We start from the raw sequence: 18,574 nt of genomic DNA on the forward strand, positions 1-18,574 counted from the left end.
GGGTTGTTCCCGCTAACGCAAGATCCCAGTCCTCATGAGGAACTTTTCAGAAGGCTACAGTGGGCAATATGGATTAGCAGAGGGTCAGGGTCCTCCCTTGCACAAGAGGAAGCACTTTTTGCTAGAGTGAAACGCAGCCCTGGATACAACAACAGTGACCAGCCGGCTGCCTTTGGAAGATTATAAGCAGGGCATGTGGAAGGTCAGCTCTGCACTGGCCTGCTCCCCTACTTTGTGGCTGGCCAGAGTGCCCTCTGGATGTTGTTGGACTAGCATCCAACATCTGGAGGATCATATTGCTGGCTATTCCTGTTCCACAGCTCTACATCCTGTGGACGTTCATGCATCTGTTGCCTGGTCGTTGTTGTTGTTTAGTCGTTTAGTCATGTCCGACTCTTCGTGACCCCATGGACCAGAGCACGCCAAGCACTCCTGTCTTCCACTGCCTCCCGCAGTTTGGTCAAACTCATCCTGGTAGCTTCGAGAACACTATCCAACCATCTCGTCCTCTGTCGTCCCCTTCTCCTTCTGCCCTCCATCTTTCCCAACATCAGCACCCAAATCTCATGACATCTGTTGCAAGCAATATATGCGCCCAGGAAATGCTGAAATTGTCCCTGAGCGACCTGTCTGAAGTGGCAACTGTCCCTGGTCACTCTTCCCTTTTTTTGCTGCTGCCATGTTATATTGTGAATCCATCTTGGCTCTTTAGATGTTGGGGGAAAACAACTCAATGCTATCGGTAGGCCCCACACCAAAGACTTCTCCCCACCCCCTGCAGAAACAATGGCAGCAGTTTTTACAATATGGAAGAGTGGAATCCACCTTACGTAGAGCCAGGGAGTGATTACTTCCATAAGCCATGCAGCCTTTCAAATAAACTTGGCATACTTTGAAATCTGGTGCAGCTATGAGCTAGGTTCAAATTCCATCTCACTAGGGCTAGCCTGGGTGCACTCTTTTGGTCTTAGCTGCTCTCCTGCAATATCTACATTGTGGGGTTATAAGGATTGATGGGTGTATTGCAAAATGGTATGAACTATCAAAAGTGTTATAGCCTTCTGAAAGGCTTGTGATTCTTATGCTAGGAAAAGATCATAAGTTATGGCTACAGAGGTTTATAGAAAAGCCCAAGTTAGGAGTTTGACAGCCTCCTTGAGGGAGGTATATGGACTTTTACCAGGTAGATACTCTGAACAGCAGTACCTTTTACATTCTCATGGTGGTAGTGCAAAAAGTTAAAAAGCTCAGTGGTAGAGCTTGTGCTTGCATGCAGAAAGGTCCCACGATCAGTTTGCAGCATCTCCAGAGAGCCACTGCCACTAAACAGAATGCACCAGATTACAGCAGAGGCAGGCAGCAGGTAGACCTGGCCCTGCTTAAAAGATTGCTGGATGATTTGCAGATCAGCTCCTGTTCAACCACAGTAATAGAACATTTTTTCCCCTCCCAATTGGTAGTAATTCAGATGGGTGTGTGTGTATATATAGATTTAGATCATCTCACAGCTCTTTCCAGCAGTCACTGGTTCCGCCGCCACCATCATTTGCACTTGGGCTGTCCTCCAACCATCCAGCCACTATTTTGCACTTGGCTCTGACTAGTGGACCTCAGGATTTGAATAGAGACCAAGTAGATCCCACAAGCTTTAAGTCTGCCCATGCTTGAGCTAGAGGGACTAATATAAAAGCTCAATATAAAAAGCAGCTTCCTGTTTTCCCTAAGTTTCTCAGCAAATTATAGCTGAGGAGACAGATTTTACACATCCTGCACATAGCTCCAGATTAATGGCAAACCAGGATTCTGATCTTCGCAAAAATGAGCATTTTAATTAGAATGCTCCTTCAATAGATACATTTAGGAATGCTCAAAAGATGTCCAGTTGATACACAGGTGTGGTCAAAATGCGCATTTCAGCAGACCCACAGGGAGCTAAAATAAAAGCCCATGAAAACATTTCCAGGTTCACATAACTTCAGTGGTTTTATTTCAATGCTTACGAGATCTCAAGGACACTACAGCCACACAAACCAATGTGTAACCCCAAAAGCTAGACTCTTTCTCCAGGGGGAAATTCGGTGCATTTGTCTTCACTACGTTTTTAAAGCTCATACAAGCTGCTGTGGAAAGCAGGATTCACACTCACATGTACACACATACACACAAAGCTTTACACAGTGACAAAAGGTGCAGTGTTCAGGGTTCTGTGGTCGAAGCGAAGAACTGGCCAGGAGATCAAACCTATTGACTAAAAGGGTGAGAGGCCACTCTGTCGGATAGCCTGGAATGCAGAGTGTGGGCAGTGCTCATTCGTGCTCCTTGCTGTACATGTGCTTCAGGAGATCTACTACACGGCAGCTGTAGCCATATTCGTTATCATACCTACAGAACGGAAAGAAAACTGTGTCTAAGTAATGCTCATAGCCCAAATGACTCAATCACACAAACCCACAGTTCCCAGGTGCCTCTGACAGTGAGCCAGGAGATAATCAGTACCCCAGTTTTCAATTATAGAAGCACCTACTAGGGCTGGGCAATATAGTGTCCCAAACCGGTTTGAAGCCCATATTGTGATATTGGTTTCATAGTTTTTGATCTGGTAATATATCACGAATCATGAGATGTGGGTGGGTGGGTTTGCTTTGCAAAAATCACATTGTGGGCAAAACTTTGAAGTCAGTCAATGCCTCTACATAGCTCTATCCTTATTTCAGACATTGTGGCATATCAGTATATTCCGATGTTGAAAACCAGCCCTAATGCCTATGACATATACAACTCCCTCTCTCACGTAGACACAATAGAACTCTGGATATACAAATATTGAGCCTAGTTGGTAAGTTGTTCACAGCAGATGACAAAACCAAAATGTTCCAATTGCCTCAAGTCATCCCTGCTTGGTCAAAATTGGGTGTTCCTTGCTAGCTTTCAAAGGAAGCAGCATTGCTATCTGAGAAAGCCTAAGTCAGGGTGGCAAATTCTCCTTCTGAGAAGGGATTATCAGGCAACACACCAACTATGCTCCAGTGTGGAAAAACACCTGCTCATTCTTACCAGGAGATGAGCTTCACAAAGTTATCATTGAGGGAGATCCCTGCTCCAGCATCAAAGATAGAGGAACGATTATCACCAATGAAATCAGTAGAAACAACCTGCAAAAGAAGCGTGAGAATTAAATTATATACAAAAGAAAAACAAAAAAGACTGGTTCATCACAGATGTCAACCTGGTACCCTGGGATTCCAGCCTTGTGAGATGTTGGTAAGATGCTCCAGCAGGTAAAGACTGTTTGCCCAGTCCCTCAGGTTATGCTATACTTATACTTTAAGCAGAGCATCCCACATTTTATTTTACTAGTGAATGAATGGCAGCGACTTTTGGCTAAGTGATTAAAAGTTTGGATGTTGGATTCCACAGTCAAAAATATACTACAGCTTTAAATGCCACACCTGGCGTAGAATAAAACAGCTTTTGGCTAAAAACAAACTTAGAATGTAACCGCATCCCCCAGCAGCGTAAATCAAAGCATTATTATTGTTCTGATGAACTGTCTTGCCTATAAGTGGCTCAATGGTGTGCCTTGGGATTTCTCTCCCTCTACAGCTTGTTCAACTGAGAAAACTATCCATACTCACCTCATCTTCTGTATACCCCAGGATTCCTGCCATTGGCCCTTTAGCTGCCTTCTTGACAGCTTCTTTGATCTGAGCATAGGAGGCTGGCTTGGAAAGGCGGCAGGTCAGGTCAACAACTGAGACATCACATACTGGCACACGGAACGCCATGCCAGTGAGCTTCCTATTAAAAGAGGAGGTTAGTCATTAACGGGGGGGGGGGGTTATCCTGGAGGATTACTACTAAATAGGAGCCAAAATTATATACACTTTAGGAGAGTGGTTCTGCACATTAAATTCTTAGCACCACCTGGATTCTATGCACTGCTCTTGGGAAAACATGGCAGAGGGCCTTCTCAGAAGTGGTGCCCGCCCTGTGGAACGCCTTCCCATCAGATCTTAAGGAAATAACCGACTATCTGACTTTTAGAAGACATCTGAAGGCAGCCCTGTTTAGGAAAGTTTTTAATGTTTGATCTTTTATCGTGTTTTTAATATTCTGTTGGGAGGTGCCCAGAGTGGCTGGGGAAAGCAAGCCAGATGGGCAGGGTATTATTATTAATAATAATAAATAATAATAATAGTAATAATAATAATAAATAAAAAATTGTTGGTGTTGCTGCTGCTGCTGCTGTTGTAAGTCATGAAAAATGTGCCACAATTGTTCTGCTAAAGACTGCTAATCCATTTCATGGCAATCTAATGTATGGGCCAAGTGTTTGGGCTCTCATCAGAAAGCCAGGGCAGAAGGTCTGGGGAAGAAATGTTGAGAGACCTCAAGCAACTACCCTAAGAAAATAATGCTGGGCAATGTCATGTTTCTCTCTTTTGCATGAGCACAATTAACATACCTTGCCAATACTGCTTAACCTGTGTTGTAGTCAACAAACAGCTGCAATAACTACAAAGACACAGGAACTAGTTTCTACAGGCCTAAGATATATTCCATACCCATTAAGCTCTGGAATGACCTTGCCCACAGCTTTTGCAGCACCAGTAGAAGCTGGAATGATATTTTGGTGGGCACCCCTGCCATCACGCCAAGCCTTGGCTGAGGGACCATCCACAGTCTTCTGAGTGGCAGTATAAGCATGAACTGTGGTCTGCAAACAGAAGAAGCCAGTTAAGGAAACATGCAAGACATTTTAGAGTCGATTCTGGTCTAACAAGCAATATCTGAGGTTTTCTTGGAAACCTAAACTTTTGCTTTACATGTAAAAACATGGGATTGACTCACACGAGATGCACATTTGTTAACTTTATGGGAAAGCAGCTCTAATCTTGACTGGTGACAGGATTCAGAGACCTAAAAACTAAGCTGCACGCTTGTAGTAAAAATGCCCTTTTTGCCCCTCAGCAGGCAGTTTGTGAAAGCAAAAGTGATTCACAAGAGTGTCAACACTTCTATAAGCCACAAAGAATCAATACATGATCACATAACAGTTGCAGACAGGATTAAATTTCCCAATCATTTTATCTGGAAGCCTGGCCTCTAAGGACTGGATGGCACTGTTAGAATATTGTTTTGAATCCTCAAACAGCCACCAATTTGGATAAATGCTTTTTTATAGTCGGTAACTGAAAGCTATAGGAGTTGTGCACTGCGTAGAAAGTTCAGTTTCTTCTAGACCACACTATCTATAGGAAGACACCAGGGTGATGCAAGCTCCATTCTCAAAGGCAATCCTGTGTTGCTCTTACCATAAGGCCCTCCAAAATGCCAAAGTTGTCGTTAATGACCTTGGCCAAAGGTGCCAGGCAGTTGGTGGTGCAGGAAGCATTGCTGAAAAGCAAGAGGGATACATTAAGCTGACTTGACAACCGGCCAAGGGAAAAAGCACAACCTTTTTGTGTGTAACACACCCAGGAGCCTGCATTGCAAGCAAAGACCTATGGGTTGTCTCCAAAGCTAGGTAAAGTTCATGCCCCAAGCTTTGATTGTAGTGTTCCATTTTCCAGGCTTTTCTCTGGGTATCTTGAACAAGTTTGTTTAAATCATCAGCTTTCCAGGTAGGCTAGAAGCTCCCGCAACCATCAGGGGATATGCTATGAATTACTACACCTCCCCCATTAGCACCTTGCTTTGCAACACAAGCTCAGCTATTCTGCAGAAAAAGAGAAAGCAAGGCCTTCTTGTCACCACCCTGCCAACCCAAACTCCTCTACCCCCAGGGAGGACCTGAGCCCCCTGCCTACATGATTGTTCTTTCGCTGGAAAGCATCCACAGAGACCCATCTCTAGAATGGCCATGCAGCAAACTACTTCTCAGAAGACGAAACGCTGGGGTGGAGAGGAGCTTTACCTCACAATCTTCATGCTGGAGGGATCGTACTTCTCATGGTTGACTCCCATAACAAACATTGGCGCATCAGGAGACGGCGCACTCACCACTACTCGCTTGGCTCCACCATGGAGATGAGCCTGTGGAAGGCGGCAGGGGTTTTTTTTGGTCAGTCACTGAAGATCAAACTCAGGCCATGCAGAAAGCATTGTAAGTAGGATGGAAACACAGCACTCAAAGGGGAGCATGCTCCAGCAGAGAGATCTGCCCCTGTGCATTTAGAAACCAAGCTGGAGGGAGTCCAGCATAGAGTCACGGAAATACCCAAGAATTGCTTCCCTTTTCCAAGCAAGCTACACAGGTACTTACCGAAGCTTTCTCAACGGAGAGGAAGACTCCGGTGGATTCTACTACATACAAAGCTCCTGCCTCGCCCCATGGGATTTCATTTGGTTTCATGCTGCAAAATACAAGATTGCAAGGCTTTTTGTCAGTAGCTGTTTTGGTATGTGGAGGTGCGAAGAAATCTCTCACAAAGGTATTAGCTGCCAGAGGACACGGGCAGGTTAGCAGTCATGTACCTGCAGGACTTGGCTGCTAATTAACCATCTTTAAAACTATTCATCAAGAGTTTAGTAAAATTGAGGTATGAATAAACTGATACTCTCTGCACTGACGAAATGCTTTTAGAGTCCATATATAACTGTTAAGTGTAATGAATGGATGCTTTAAAATATTCCAGTGAGGACTAAATGGTAGAGTGTTGCTTTTTACAATCCCTGGTACAATCAACGGGCTAATGGCAAAGTCAGTCCCAGACAGGTTCACATCTATGTACGTAGGAAGACCCAAGGGGGGTGGGAACCAAAACAGGATATCCGTAACATTTTATCCTGGCCTTCTCCAAAGAGGTCAGGGCATTGTATGTGGTTTTCCACCCCCAAGCTCTTCTAACAACCCCGTGAGGTGGGTTAGGTTTCAAAAATAGTGACTAGTTCAGTGTCATGTAGCCACAAGGTTGATTTGAATCTGGTTTTCTCCAGTCCATCTGTTACAGCACTGGCTCTCTGCATTCAACTCTATCACAGCCTGCTGAAGGATGATATGGATTTTATCAACGTGCCTGTGAGAAAAAGATGTAGTCTTCTGTGGGGGACAGGGATGTGCACAGATACACGCACAATCCTTTAAAATGCATCTGTCACATGTTTGGTGCAGTCTTTGGGCCAGTCATCAGTTACACAAACCTTGGACAAAAATCTCAGAAGCCTGCTGCAGATTATTGCCAAGAGTGGGTACACCTCTAGTCAAGACCCTGGGCTTTTATCCCCACTTACCTCTGGAATACAGAGATTTTTGAGCCATTCACTACCAGCTTGCCGTCCTCAGCCTTCACTTCTCCCTTGAAGCGCCCATGTGTAGAATCATACTTGAACATGTAGACCTAAAGGAGGAAGAGAAGCGTCAACCGCAACCATATTGTGCCAGGCAGAGGGCACTGGATTTATTTACTTATTTTTGCTTTCTTGGCTAGAAATAAAAGCTTATGCAGAAAGCATGAGGATGGTACAGATCACCCCAACCCAATACCCCCTTATTGTATCCATATGTTAATATGACGCTTGAACAGGGCCTTACATACAGTAAGTGCAGAAATCTGTACATTTCCAATTTTCTGATTGCGGTTTCACACACTTCACCTCTATGTGCGCTGGGATTTACTTATGTAAACTAACATGCAAATGGGGTATAAATGTGTCTGTGTACGTTTCACTTGAGATGGTGCCAGGATGCCAAGGACCAACCAGCATAATCTTGACCATTCACCACCACTCCCTAAAACCTTCCTTTTCAGTCTACCAAGGAAACAGACTAAGGGCCATTGTACATTTGGAGTTCAGTCAGACACAATTAAGCCATTACCATGTATTTGACGTCAATGAAAGGATCATTGATAGCCACAACTTTGACCCCCTTCTCCACACAGGCTCGGAGGACCAAGCGCCCAATACGCCCGAATCTGCAAAAAGACAAAAGCCAATCCATTAGAGTTGCAAATGTCCCTCAGCCCTTTCTACATAACTAAAGCAAGCAGAATATGTTACTTGAATAGGCCTTCTTCTAGGCAGCAATTAAGGCTTCCACAACATTAAAAAGCCTTTTTCCACTGAGACCCATAGTTGACATCAGGACGCAGAGCATGAGCAATTAAGCTCAAAACCTTGCTAGAAGCCCATGGGTGCTTAGGAGTAGCCAACCTGGTACTTTCCAGATATTGTGATTTGCAACTCCCATCATCCCAGATTACTGGCAATAATCGGCTGAGGAGAGTTGAACTCCACAATATCAAGAGGGCACCATGTTGGCTATCACTGAAATGAGCATTCAGAGACTAGATATTACTGCTCTGCATTTTGCTTTCTTGCACAAGAAGCCACCTTTTGGTTAACCAATCTAGAAACTGTGTTCCAGAGGGTTGCTTGGAACCTTATCAGAAAGCTCTCCAATGACAATGATCAGTAAAGATGATCCGAAGTTTGCTGCAAAATGTTGCTCATCAATAGCTCTATTTCTCTGCAAGATTCAGCACAGGAGAACATTGGGTCTGTTGTAGCATGAATGCATGCTCTATACATTCTGAGTGACTGTGAGGCTCAAAAGACATGAGTCAAGCATGTTGCCTGGAACAAGGGTCGTCAGAAGGTAGATCTGGATCTACTGGCAGATTACTGGAAGATTTACAATAGACTGGTGAGAATTCCAGATGCCCCAGTTGTTTCACTACAACAATGAACACCCACACAAATTAAGACGTTAAGAAACCCTAATCTGTAGTAACTCAAATACAGACTAGTACTTTTATGTGCTAGTCATCCTAGAGTATTGCTCATGGGGAGCTGGCTCTACTTTAAAGCCACCATTTTGCACATGGTTCTGCACAGTGAACCTCATCATTGTAGTGGGTCCAACAAGCCTGATGTCTGATCACACTTGTCCAAGAGCAGGCCCGCCCAAAAATCCTCTGCAACATGCAAGGGTTTTGTGGTGGACATGTACGAAGCTCCTCAAGCAGACAACAAGTGTAGAAAAAAGATTCCTTAAAAGCACAAAGTTTGGAAATCATAATTATGATCCAATCCTTCCAACTCCCTGAAAATGGTATTCATAGACCTATCACCTTTAATATTGGAGGTAATGCACTGCGCCACTGTGACTAATAGCCACCGATAGCTTTCTATCCCATGAATTAAGTCTAAACCCCCATTGAAATTGGTGGCCATTATTACATTTTTGTGGCAGTAAGGTTCATAATTTATAACTATGCATTGACACATATTGTACTGTGTGAAGGATTTCCTTTGGTCTGTCCTGAATTATCGAACATTCAGGCTCATTAAATGTTCCTGGGTTTGGTTATTATGAGGGAGGGTTTTAAAAAAAACCTTCTCTCTATCCACTTTCCCCACACCAAGCATAATTTTATAATTTCCATCATGTCCCTCTGCTTGCCTTTTTTCCTACACTGCAAAACCCCTCCAGATTTTGTAAGCTTTCCTCACAAGGGAGTTGTTCCAGCCTATATTATTTTGGTGACCCTTTTCCATCTCTACAATATCCTTTTTGAGGTACAGCAACCAGAACTGTACACAGTACGGTGTTCCAAGTGCAGCCTCATCACAGATTATTGTAACAGCACTAGGATGTTGGCAGTTTTATCTTCAACCCCTTTCCTAACAATCCCTGGTAAGGAACTCCTGCCAGTTTCTTCACTGAGCTATCTGCCCACTGTATTACTGTATTTTTCGCTCTATAAGACGCACCAGACCACAAGACGCAGCTAGTTTTTGGAGGAAGAAAACAAGAAAAAAAATATTCTGAATCTCAGAAGCCAGAACAGCAAGAGGGATCGCTGCACAGTGAAAGCAGCGATCCCTCTTGCTGTTCTAGCTTCTGGGATAGCTGCACAGCCTGCACTTGCTCCATAAGACGCACACACATTTCCCCTTACTTTTTAGGAGGGAAAAAGTGAGTCTTATAGAGCAAAAAATACGGTATACTGTGTTACAACAAACAAACCAGCAAGCAAATGCTCCCTTTGAAAAATCCTTACCCATTGATCCCAACATGAAATTCCGCCATACGTTTCGGAGGTGGTGGAGGTGGAGGAGGAGGAGGTGGTGGAGCTTCTGGTTCTGGCTCTGGGGTAGGCGGTTCTGCCTCTGGGGTAGGTGGTTCTGCCTCGGGGGTAGGTGCCGGCTCTGGAGAGATTTTTGGAGGAGACCCTTCACTTATCTCGAGCCTGGAAGCATCAGAAAGGAGTAAGCATGCTGGCTTGGACAGAGGCAACTAAAGATCATATTGGCTAAACAGATTTTAATTGGTTTAAGTCATTCTCACTCCCCACAACTAGAAGTCTACGGTAGGAGATGCCAGTAATAATCAGCCCCCTCCCTAGACTACCACTTCCAAGATTCTTTAAGGGGCCATCACACTCCCATGTGGGTTAACCCAAGGATATTCATTATTCCTGCTCCCCCCCCAACATTCTTTATTCAACGGTTAGATCATTTATGCAAGCCATGAAGATTTAACTTCAGGACTTTTCTAACAAGGATGGATTTCATATTGACCTATGTATCTCTCTTCTTCCCAGCAACCTTGGTTTACAATGATCTACACTGTGACATGTGACTCAAATCCACTGCACAGTGTTGCAACAAGAGGAGGAAGAGACCCGCTACTTACTCAAAGAGAATTTCCAGATACTGTACTGGTCTACATACAAACTCTAGGCTTGTGCACACTTCTGCTCGTCCTGTGCCCGGGGGGGGGGGGGTCTGAGTGGTCTTCCACTTGTCCCACACTTTTCAGACATGGGTCTGAGTGGTTTTGCCTTGCCCCACCAGTTTCCCCCAGAAAATTCGCTCTTTAGCAATACAGTGGAACAAATGGCAATCTGCAGAAACTCAATTGCCGATTGTTTCAATTCACCACTAAAGACTGGGTTTCCCAAGGGGAAAGGCAGTGGGGCAAACAGAGTATGCCACAAGCATTTTGTTCTATGGTAATTTCTGCTCCAGGGTTGAATTCAGGAACTTGAGCTTCAACTTTGGACCAGAGGCTGGCTGTACACAGCAATGCTTTGATGGCTCCTGTGACATCATGAACCCCCTTCACTTCCATTAATTCCAGAGTCAGCTTAGCAGTTGTTCATATTGATATTTTTTAAGCCCTACATGTGATGCTTCAAAAAGATAGCCACCTAAAGCACAGGGGGAAGACTCATGACTAAGCAACATTCACACTACTAGTATTCCTTTATTACAAAGATAGGAGAAAGCTTGGCTTACCACGCAGGAAAAATGAGCTCCTATCACTTCCATTATATTTATTCAGACCCTAACTTTGCTGATCCAATCCCTTCACTTGACTGGGTTCATTACTTTCAATGGGTCTAACTCTGGATAAAATGCACAGCTACAACACACATTACAGGAATTATTTCTGGTGAGCAATGCATATTACATGGTTTGCATTGGGCCAGGCAACTTGAGTTTCAAAACGGGATTTACTGTGTAATTAGGAAGCTTGTTTGCTCATTCCAGGGCAAGAACAACGAAATTAATGTAAACTTCCGATTTAGTATACAGTCGTACCTTGGTTGTCGAACAGAATCCATTGTGGAAGTCCGTTTGATTTACGAAAATGTTCGACAACCAAGGTGCGGCTTCTGATTGGCTGCAGAAGATTCCTGCACTCAATCAGAAGCCGCGGAAGTTGTCTCTGACATTTGGCTTCCAAAAAACGTTTGCAAACAGGAACACTCACTTCCGGTTTGCGGCATTTGGGAGCCAAAATGTTCGAGTCGCAAGGCGTTCAAGATCCAATGTATGCCTGTACATATCTCTGAGAGACTGTCCACTCCTTAATTTGCCAGTAGCTTTGTTTTGTTCTTGGATTAAACCAAGCATCCCGGAATAAGATCTTAAAATTGCTGCCTGCCAAGCTACTTCTGACAGGCCACATGCCCCAAAGGCTTGGAAATGACAAACAGCTTCACTAATTGTGTCATGATGCAGCTCCTGTAAGACCACATTGCACAGGACAGCCAAGTGGGGAACCCCAGAAAGTAACAATACATACCATCACAAGGCAAAATAGCCTTGTAGACTGAAAACCTGGAGGGAGGCCAAATATTTTAAGACTGAAGGGAGCCTCCAAGTCAAGGTTAACCATAACACACAGTTTTCTCCAGAGTGAGATTCATTTTGCTATGCTTCTATGTAAAGTAGCTGAATCCCTGCCATAGCAAAAGCCAGGATACATGAGAGCATAGTTTTCTGTAGTTTCATCTAAGAGTTGAAGATTCCATCACACAATACACTGAGGCAAGCAAGGATAAATGGCAATTCCAAAACATTCCAGTATTCCTGGCCACACTAAAGAGGGCTGGTCGCCTAGGATCACTAACCCAAACGACAACTTTGGGTGCTTCTGAACATGTAAACAAGCCTTCAATATGGAGAACAGTGAAAAGGTTTAATAAAAAATATTTTCATATCCAGATAGAACATGCTTGCTTAACCACATTTCAGTAAGCGCACACTACAAGCTAAAGGAAGTTCCTAAATAACTTACATCTGCTTGGGAGAATCTCACTTGGAGAAAAGTTCTCTTAAATGGGTTTCACTGAGGTTCTGGATATTGCCTTACCCATTGCTGAACCTCATTTACAAATGAAGTTTAACAGACCTAGAACAGGGTGGCTTTCAAACCATATATTGTGAACCTTTACAGTTATTTTTACCACTATATATCTTACCTCTTTACTATTATTTTTACCACTATATATCTTACCTCTAGTTACACTGGCTTTACCAACTCACGGAGAAGGTTGCCGGTATTTAAACGTTCATCAGAACCCCCTCAAGAAATTTGCTTACCTGAAAACTTTGACACTAACTGATGTGCCGCCACAATCCGGTGGCGGTGAGCAACTGCGATTCATTCTGCTGGCTGACCTATCTACCGTTTCTCTACCTAGAAATACTGAAAGAGGATTTCAGGAGGCTGGTTAACTTCTGCTCGGCTAAGCTTGCTGCAGCTATTATCAAAGATTCATTTGCTCCCCAGCATTTCTGTTTTTTCACCACCCATTCAAAACTGTGTTCTTAATAAGAATCAGGGATTTCTGGCCCAAAAGTGGTTATAAGAACAAAGAGCATCGGGGTAGTGGGGAGATAAGAAGGTCTGGCAATTTTTAGAAGTGCACCTCCAAATGTTCTCCAAGTAACTTGCTTTCCTGGAAATGTTAGTCTGAAAGACTAGTTCCTACACTGGTAGCAAAAAAAATGTTATTTAGAGGGATTACCAAAATTCAGATTGAAACAATAGATTTTTGGAGCCATCTTCAGAAGAACCACAGTCCAGTTCTACCCTACTGAGCAGATACTAGGAAAACATTGTAAACATATCCCTGAAGATGAAGAGTAGCAACAGAAAAATGCCTTATTACAGCAGCTCATTGATAGTTCCGAAAATTGTGAAATGGCTCTTTTTGTTATAACTTCAACAATGCAACATATACCATATTTTTATATATCTACTGCTTGTATGCCAAAATGGCAATAGCAATACGACACAGAGGTGATTGTATCAGTTGCCTATCAAGGTCTTTTCAGCTTTCAATCTACTTTTTTGCTTCAGCATCCTGTGCAGAACCCAAGAATAAGTGGAGAAACTTTTGCCCTGGGGGGCATAGCAGAATGCTAGACAAACAAGGACAGCTATTTGCACAGTGCTCCTGCCCAGACCAGAAAGCAGATGATAGCCAAGGTTATATATGAATCAAGAGAGCACAGCTTCGCATTTGAAGACAGTTACATAAGCATGACTATCTACATCTGTGTTCCTGAGCCCCTTTGTTTGCATTCAGCAGGATGACTCTGCAAGTTTGCTTTATGTCCTGTTGGCCCCATTTGTATTGAGTCTAAGCTACAGGTTTATATAACCATGATTATATGGTTTGTTACAAGCAGAACAAGTTGCTTCCCCTGGTCATTTTAACCTAGGCTTCTGCCAACGGCAAGTAGGAAAATACTCATAAAATACAAAAAGGCAGAGAAAAGAATAAATACAGTGTCTTACCATCCTGAGGTTCCAGTATTAATTTCTCCCGCTGAGTTATAGCGGCTTTGCAATACAAAACCAGTATCACATTTGTGTATCTTACCACTTCAACCTTGAGCAGGATCACCTTAGTCATATTATCTCTTATTTGTATAAAGATGGATACTAGATGACTTTTCAAAAATGCAGATGCCAGTAACACGTTAAGATGGGGGTTTTCCAACCTTCCCTGCTACAGCCACCATCAACCATCAATTATTTCTAGCAACACTGCTTGCCAGACTTTCAGCCCCACTAGTGATACTAATGGAGCCATGCTTTGGAAATGGTACCTCTTTTGCCAACCAAGTGCTTCCCATACAAGGAGATATTAAAATGAATCAAACCAAGGAAAGAAAGAAGCAAAGGTCTTAGTCAAATGATCTTTTATTTAGAAATCCTGCATTTTCCCTGATTTTGTTAAAATGTTGCATGCCAAACAATAAATATCTTGGCAACTGCAAGAACAGAAGCCATTTTGTTTCAGAACAGCTCAGGTCTGCAGCCTCTCAAGCGTATTATTTCTAAATTGCTCGGTACAGAAACACCTTTCGATTCCTTGGCAGACAGCCCCATGGAATTTTGCAACCCACTGCAGATTTGCCAACGCATTTTCACAACGGTGTACGGTAAAAATGGGAACTTAGCAATAGCAATTTTGCAGCATTGCTGTGAAAACGACATTGGCCTAAACATAAATAATTTTGCCACCGTTATTTGGTGTTCTTGGATCTTCCGGTTTACACAGCTTCCATGAATGCAACAGCTTGGAACTGTATGACTGCCACAGAAGTTTGACAAAATGAGTATTAATCAGATATATTTTCTTCTATTGCTTCATTACCATTTTGGCCTTGCATACGTGTACCTAGTACATCACGACAGAAGCAACAGTCCATCACAGGAGTACATTCCCATCCTTCTGCAGGCATCTAAATGCTGCAGTGACGCTCTGTGGCCAACAGCAGAGTCCCAAACCCATCCAAGAGTACATTAAGCAGCAACCACAGCCCAGAGCAGCGTCGGCAGGCGCATACTCACAGCCCCAGAGCATTTTACAACCATCACGTCCTGGCTGCAGATGCTGTGACCTTGAGACTGTATTGGTGCAGCAGAAAAGTCTGCCCACACCCTACTCCTATGCAGTTAGATGTGCCAAAGCTCATAGATGCCAGTGGTCTTAGTCAGACCTAGAGCTAGTTGCACAGTTCTAATCATGCTACACATTTCTCAGTATAAACCTATGGCACCCATTGCAGTGTACCCTTGCTAACAACCGGGATCCAGATTTTCAGTTAGAAAATGGGCTCTTATCTCCTTCCTGCATTCCTGGAACAAACAGTTTGCATTTGACCTCCACTGACCAAAGATAGGAAGTCTGTTTTTTTAGCCTTTAGTCTAAGCCTAGGCATGTTTCCCTTCTTGTTATTTGTGGGGAGCCTGGAGCAAGATAACAGTTAGCTGTCTGCTCATATTAGCAATTGAGACTTACAACCTCCTTCACAGAAAGACTATATACTTGATCTGTGGATCACCTCTACCGAAGGTCCATCTATTCGCCTGCTGTAGTCAATAATGCAGGCTTGCAACATATTCATGGTCTCATTTCCAATGTCTCAATATTTCATTATGATTGCAGTTTTAAGTAGACATTGTGTGCACTTAAATTTTGAGCTACAGCTCCAAGAAAGTAGATTTTTTCGAACAGGCTATCAACGTATAAAAGGTGTAGAATTAAAAAAAATGCTTTATATTCTGCCAGCAGGGCACTGGATGAATTTATAGTGGTGCAGCATATTTGCAGAGTCTCATTCTTGCAATGAGCACACGGTTCTGCAGCCTAGTTTCTACCAAAAATAAGAGTCAGATTAATTTCCCTTCTAACAATGGCATTATTTGCGAGGAAGTAGCTTTTCAGTTTCTGAAATCCCTGAGGGAGAATCCTGGCCATCTTTCAACTGCTGCTCTCTGGAGCGTGCCTGGCTGCACGCAGACATCACTGCTTCCTAATCTCACCGATGTGATGCGACAGTCACATGAACAGGATGGATCCATACAATTAGCAGTTGATCTGGAAGAAACCAACTCGATCGCTAGGTAACAGGGGTCTTTGCTTCCCTACCTCTCTCCCTAGGTATTGAAAACTACCCAGCCAGGGTAAAGGCAACGTATATAAACATCAGCCAGTTCATTCTCTCACCTGGAACTGATACAGAACAAATCTTTACAACTTCTTATATTTTGATTTATGCAAAATATACACAATAAAAATGGTGTGATACTATTCCTCAAAGAGGATGAGCAGTCAAAAAAAAAAAAAAAGATAGAAACCCGGTCTTATTTCTACAGAAGGGAGTAGGTGGGACAGAATCTTTCATTAAATTCCTCTTTTTTAAAAAAACACAGTAAGGGAGATGCTTCTTCCATTGATGAAGAAAAGTAAAAAGGCAGGAACTGCCCATCTAACAGTCCTCAAAATGGAATGGTCCAGGCTTGACTCTTCAGTGGTTTTTCTGACGCAGTTGCATTTCTAGAGAGATCCATGGTACAGAGGCAGATGAACCTGCATCATCATCTCCTACTCTCAGTTGTTTAGTGCCTTCTCTAGCAGTAGCTGAAGCTTCCCTCCTGACACCTCACTATGGGGGAACCTTCCTTGGTATCCAGCATTCTTGTCACTGCAAATACTTTCAAAGCAAGCCCTAAAGCTTCCTTACAGCACCCTTGCCATGCACCCATCAAGGGCAACATTCTCTCTCCAAACTGCTGCATTGTAGCATCAAGCAAACCTGCAATCCTGTAATTTATTCCCCTTTACACCCCAACCTTTCCTCCAAGGAGACCGAAGTGGCACACATGGCTCCTCTTCTCCTCCCACCCTGTCCAAATTTAAGCCCTGAAACCACCTTGTGAGGTAGGTGTGTTTGTGCTTATTATGTTTATATACTGCTGTTTCTTCCAAGGAGCTCAAGGTGGTGTGCATGGTCCTCCTTCCCCATTTCATCCTCACAACAACCCTGTGAGGGAGGCTTAGGCTGAGAGGTGGTGACTGGCTCAAGGTCACCAAATACAGTGGACTGATTGCGGGTTTGAAACTGGTTCCTGCCACATCTTAGTGAAACACTCTCACCACTACAGCACGCTAGCTGAGCTTCTCCTTGCCCCACAAATCCTGTCCTCCAAGTCCCCAAAGCAGTCCACTACAGCAGCGCCCTCCACCATCTATGCCCTAAAGCCATTTAGGGACTCTTCCTGTTCACAGGCCTGCCCCCCCACCCCCCCCACCCCGACCACAAGCCTCCTGCTATCTGCTTCATAGCACTGCAGAAAGAAGCACCATGTTGCTAGGTGGTTGACTCATGCTTCTGAGCTCTCCTAATGCTCTAGCTCTTGAAGGCTACTCCCCGCGACAACCACACGTACAATCCACCCCACCCCAAAACATCAGCCCTTCTCTGAAGACGACACACATCCACTTTGCCCCATGCCTCTCTTGCCCCCTCATGCAGCCCTTCTCAAAACTGTACAGAGCCAAGCTCACGGTGGTCTTCTGGGGTCAACCCCCAACACAGCGCAGTCCTCTCAGACATCATCTCTCCTTCCGCCTCCATTTTAGTTACCCAGCCACAGTCTATTTCTTAACTGGAAAGATGCCTAAGCCACCTTTTCAATACCTCAGCCCACTAGTGTGGTTTTCAGGGGTTAGAGCACCAGATTAGGGACCTAAGAGAGCAGGTGTCCCAGTGGCGGTTCAGGTGCTCACTTTAGGGGGGGGCTCTTCCCCCCCCCCCCAGCAACCTACCTCACAAGGTTGTTTGTGAGGTGCGGAAGAAGAACCATGTGCACCTTGAGGAAGAAACAGGAGTGCAAAAAACCCACACATGTAAGTAAAGAAGGAATAAAAGTCATCAGAAGGCAACGAGCAATTTAAAAGCACTGAAAACGGAGGATATAAATGCATTAACAGGCAAATAAATGTCAAGACCATCGACTTTTAAATTAAACAATAATCCCCATTCGCCCAGGCTTGCAGCCCCCACCCACCCAGCTAGCATCCTCTATAGGGCGCCCCTTCCCCCCTCCCAGCATCCTCTATACGACACCCCCCACCCTACCCCACCCCACCGTGGTCGACTGGACAACCAAGACCACCTCCCAGACCCTCTAGGCCCACCCTAAAGCTCCCTCTCCAACCGCAGCATCCCCCCAACCCACCCCGCCCCACTCACAAGTCTATCCAAGCGACAGACCAGATGGCGTCGAACAAGCGAAAGCAACGGCCGGGCTGCAGCTTATATACCCTCCGCTGCCAGGCAACGCCTAAGCTCCCGCCCCCGCCTCCTCCTCCCCCCTCCCCGAACGCGCTCTTGCGGCACCTGCGCGCACGCGCGCCTGCGCTTGTTCTACTTAGCAAGTCAGCCAGAGGCGGCGCGTGCGCTCGCGCGCCCTCTCGCTCGAAGCCCATTGGTACCCGGCCCCATCCGCGCACAACGGCCGCGGCGCGCGCTT

At 44.5% G+C, this 18,574-nt stretch overlaps 1 protein-coding gene and 1 long non-coding RNA gene across 3 annotated transcripts in view; both read right to left on the bottom strand.

Annotated features, from left to right (window-relative positions):
- LOC308484587 overlaps positions 1 to 18,574 on the bottom strand; it is a 241,250-nt gene that overhangs the window by 106,313 nt on the left and 116,363 nt on the right. The window lies entirely within an intron of this gene.
- Positions 1,957 to 18,545, bottom strand: GAPDHS (glyceraldehyde-3-phosphate dehydrogenase, spermatogenic). 2 transcript variants are annotated; one of them, XM_081018944.1, is made up of 12 exons: positions 18,295 to 18,423; positions 12,841 to 12,946; positions 10,008 to 10,196; positions 7,820 to 7,916; positions 7,234 to 7,340; positions 6,266 to 6,356; positions 5,918 to 6,036; positions 5,316 to 5,397; positions 4,566 to 4,717; positions 3,636 to 3,798; positions 3,055 to 3,152; positions 1,957 to 2,382 (listed from the first exon to the last, which is right to left on the bottom strand). In XM_081018944.1, exons 2-12 carry the CDS (start codon positions 12,903 to 12,905, stop codon positions 2,307 to 2,309), a joined length of 1,239 nt encoding a protein of 412 aa, XP_080875070.1. In that variant the 5' UTR covers positions 12,906 to 12,946; positions 18,295 to 18,423; the 3' UTR covers positions 1,957 to 2,306. The 2 variants fall into 2 exon arrangements, with proteins under 2 accessions (XP_080875070.1, XP_080875069.1); XM_081018943.1 differs by lacking the exon at positions 12,841 to 12,946 and having other exon boundaries at positions 18,295 to 18,545.

This window comes from Podarcis pityusensis, assembly GCF_964106645.2.
Source record: "Podarcis pityusensis genome assembly, chromosome: 8".
Classification (NCBI taxonomy): Eukaryota; Metazoa; Chordata; class Lepidosauria; order Squamata; family Lacertidae; genus Podarcis; species Podarcis pityusensis.

Excerpts from the sequence above, each read along its gene's own strand:
- GAPDHS (XM_081018943.1), bottom strand. The coding sequence starts at position 18,530 with ATGGGCTTCGAGCGAGAGGGCGCGCGAGCGCACGCGCCGCCTCTGGCT. Across the intron at positions 10,197-18,294 it reads TCTGTCGCTTGGATAGACTT|GCTCGAGATAAGTGAAGGGT; the intron begins GTGAGTGGGGCG and ends TGATGCTTCCAG. Across the intron at positions 7,341-7,819 it reads TCATTGACGTCAAATACATG|GTCTACATGTTCAAGTATGA; the intron begins GTAATGGCTTAA and ends TTCCTCCTTTAG.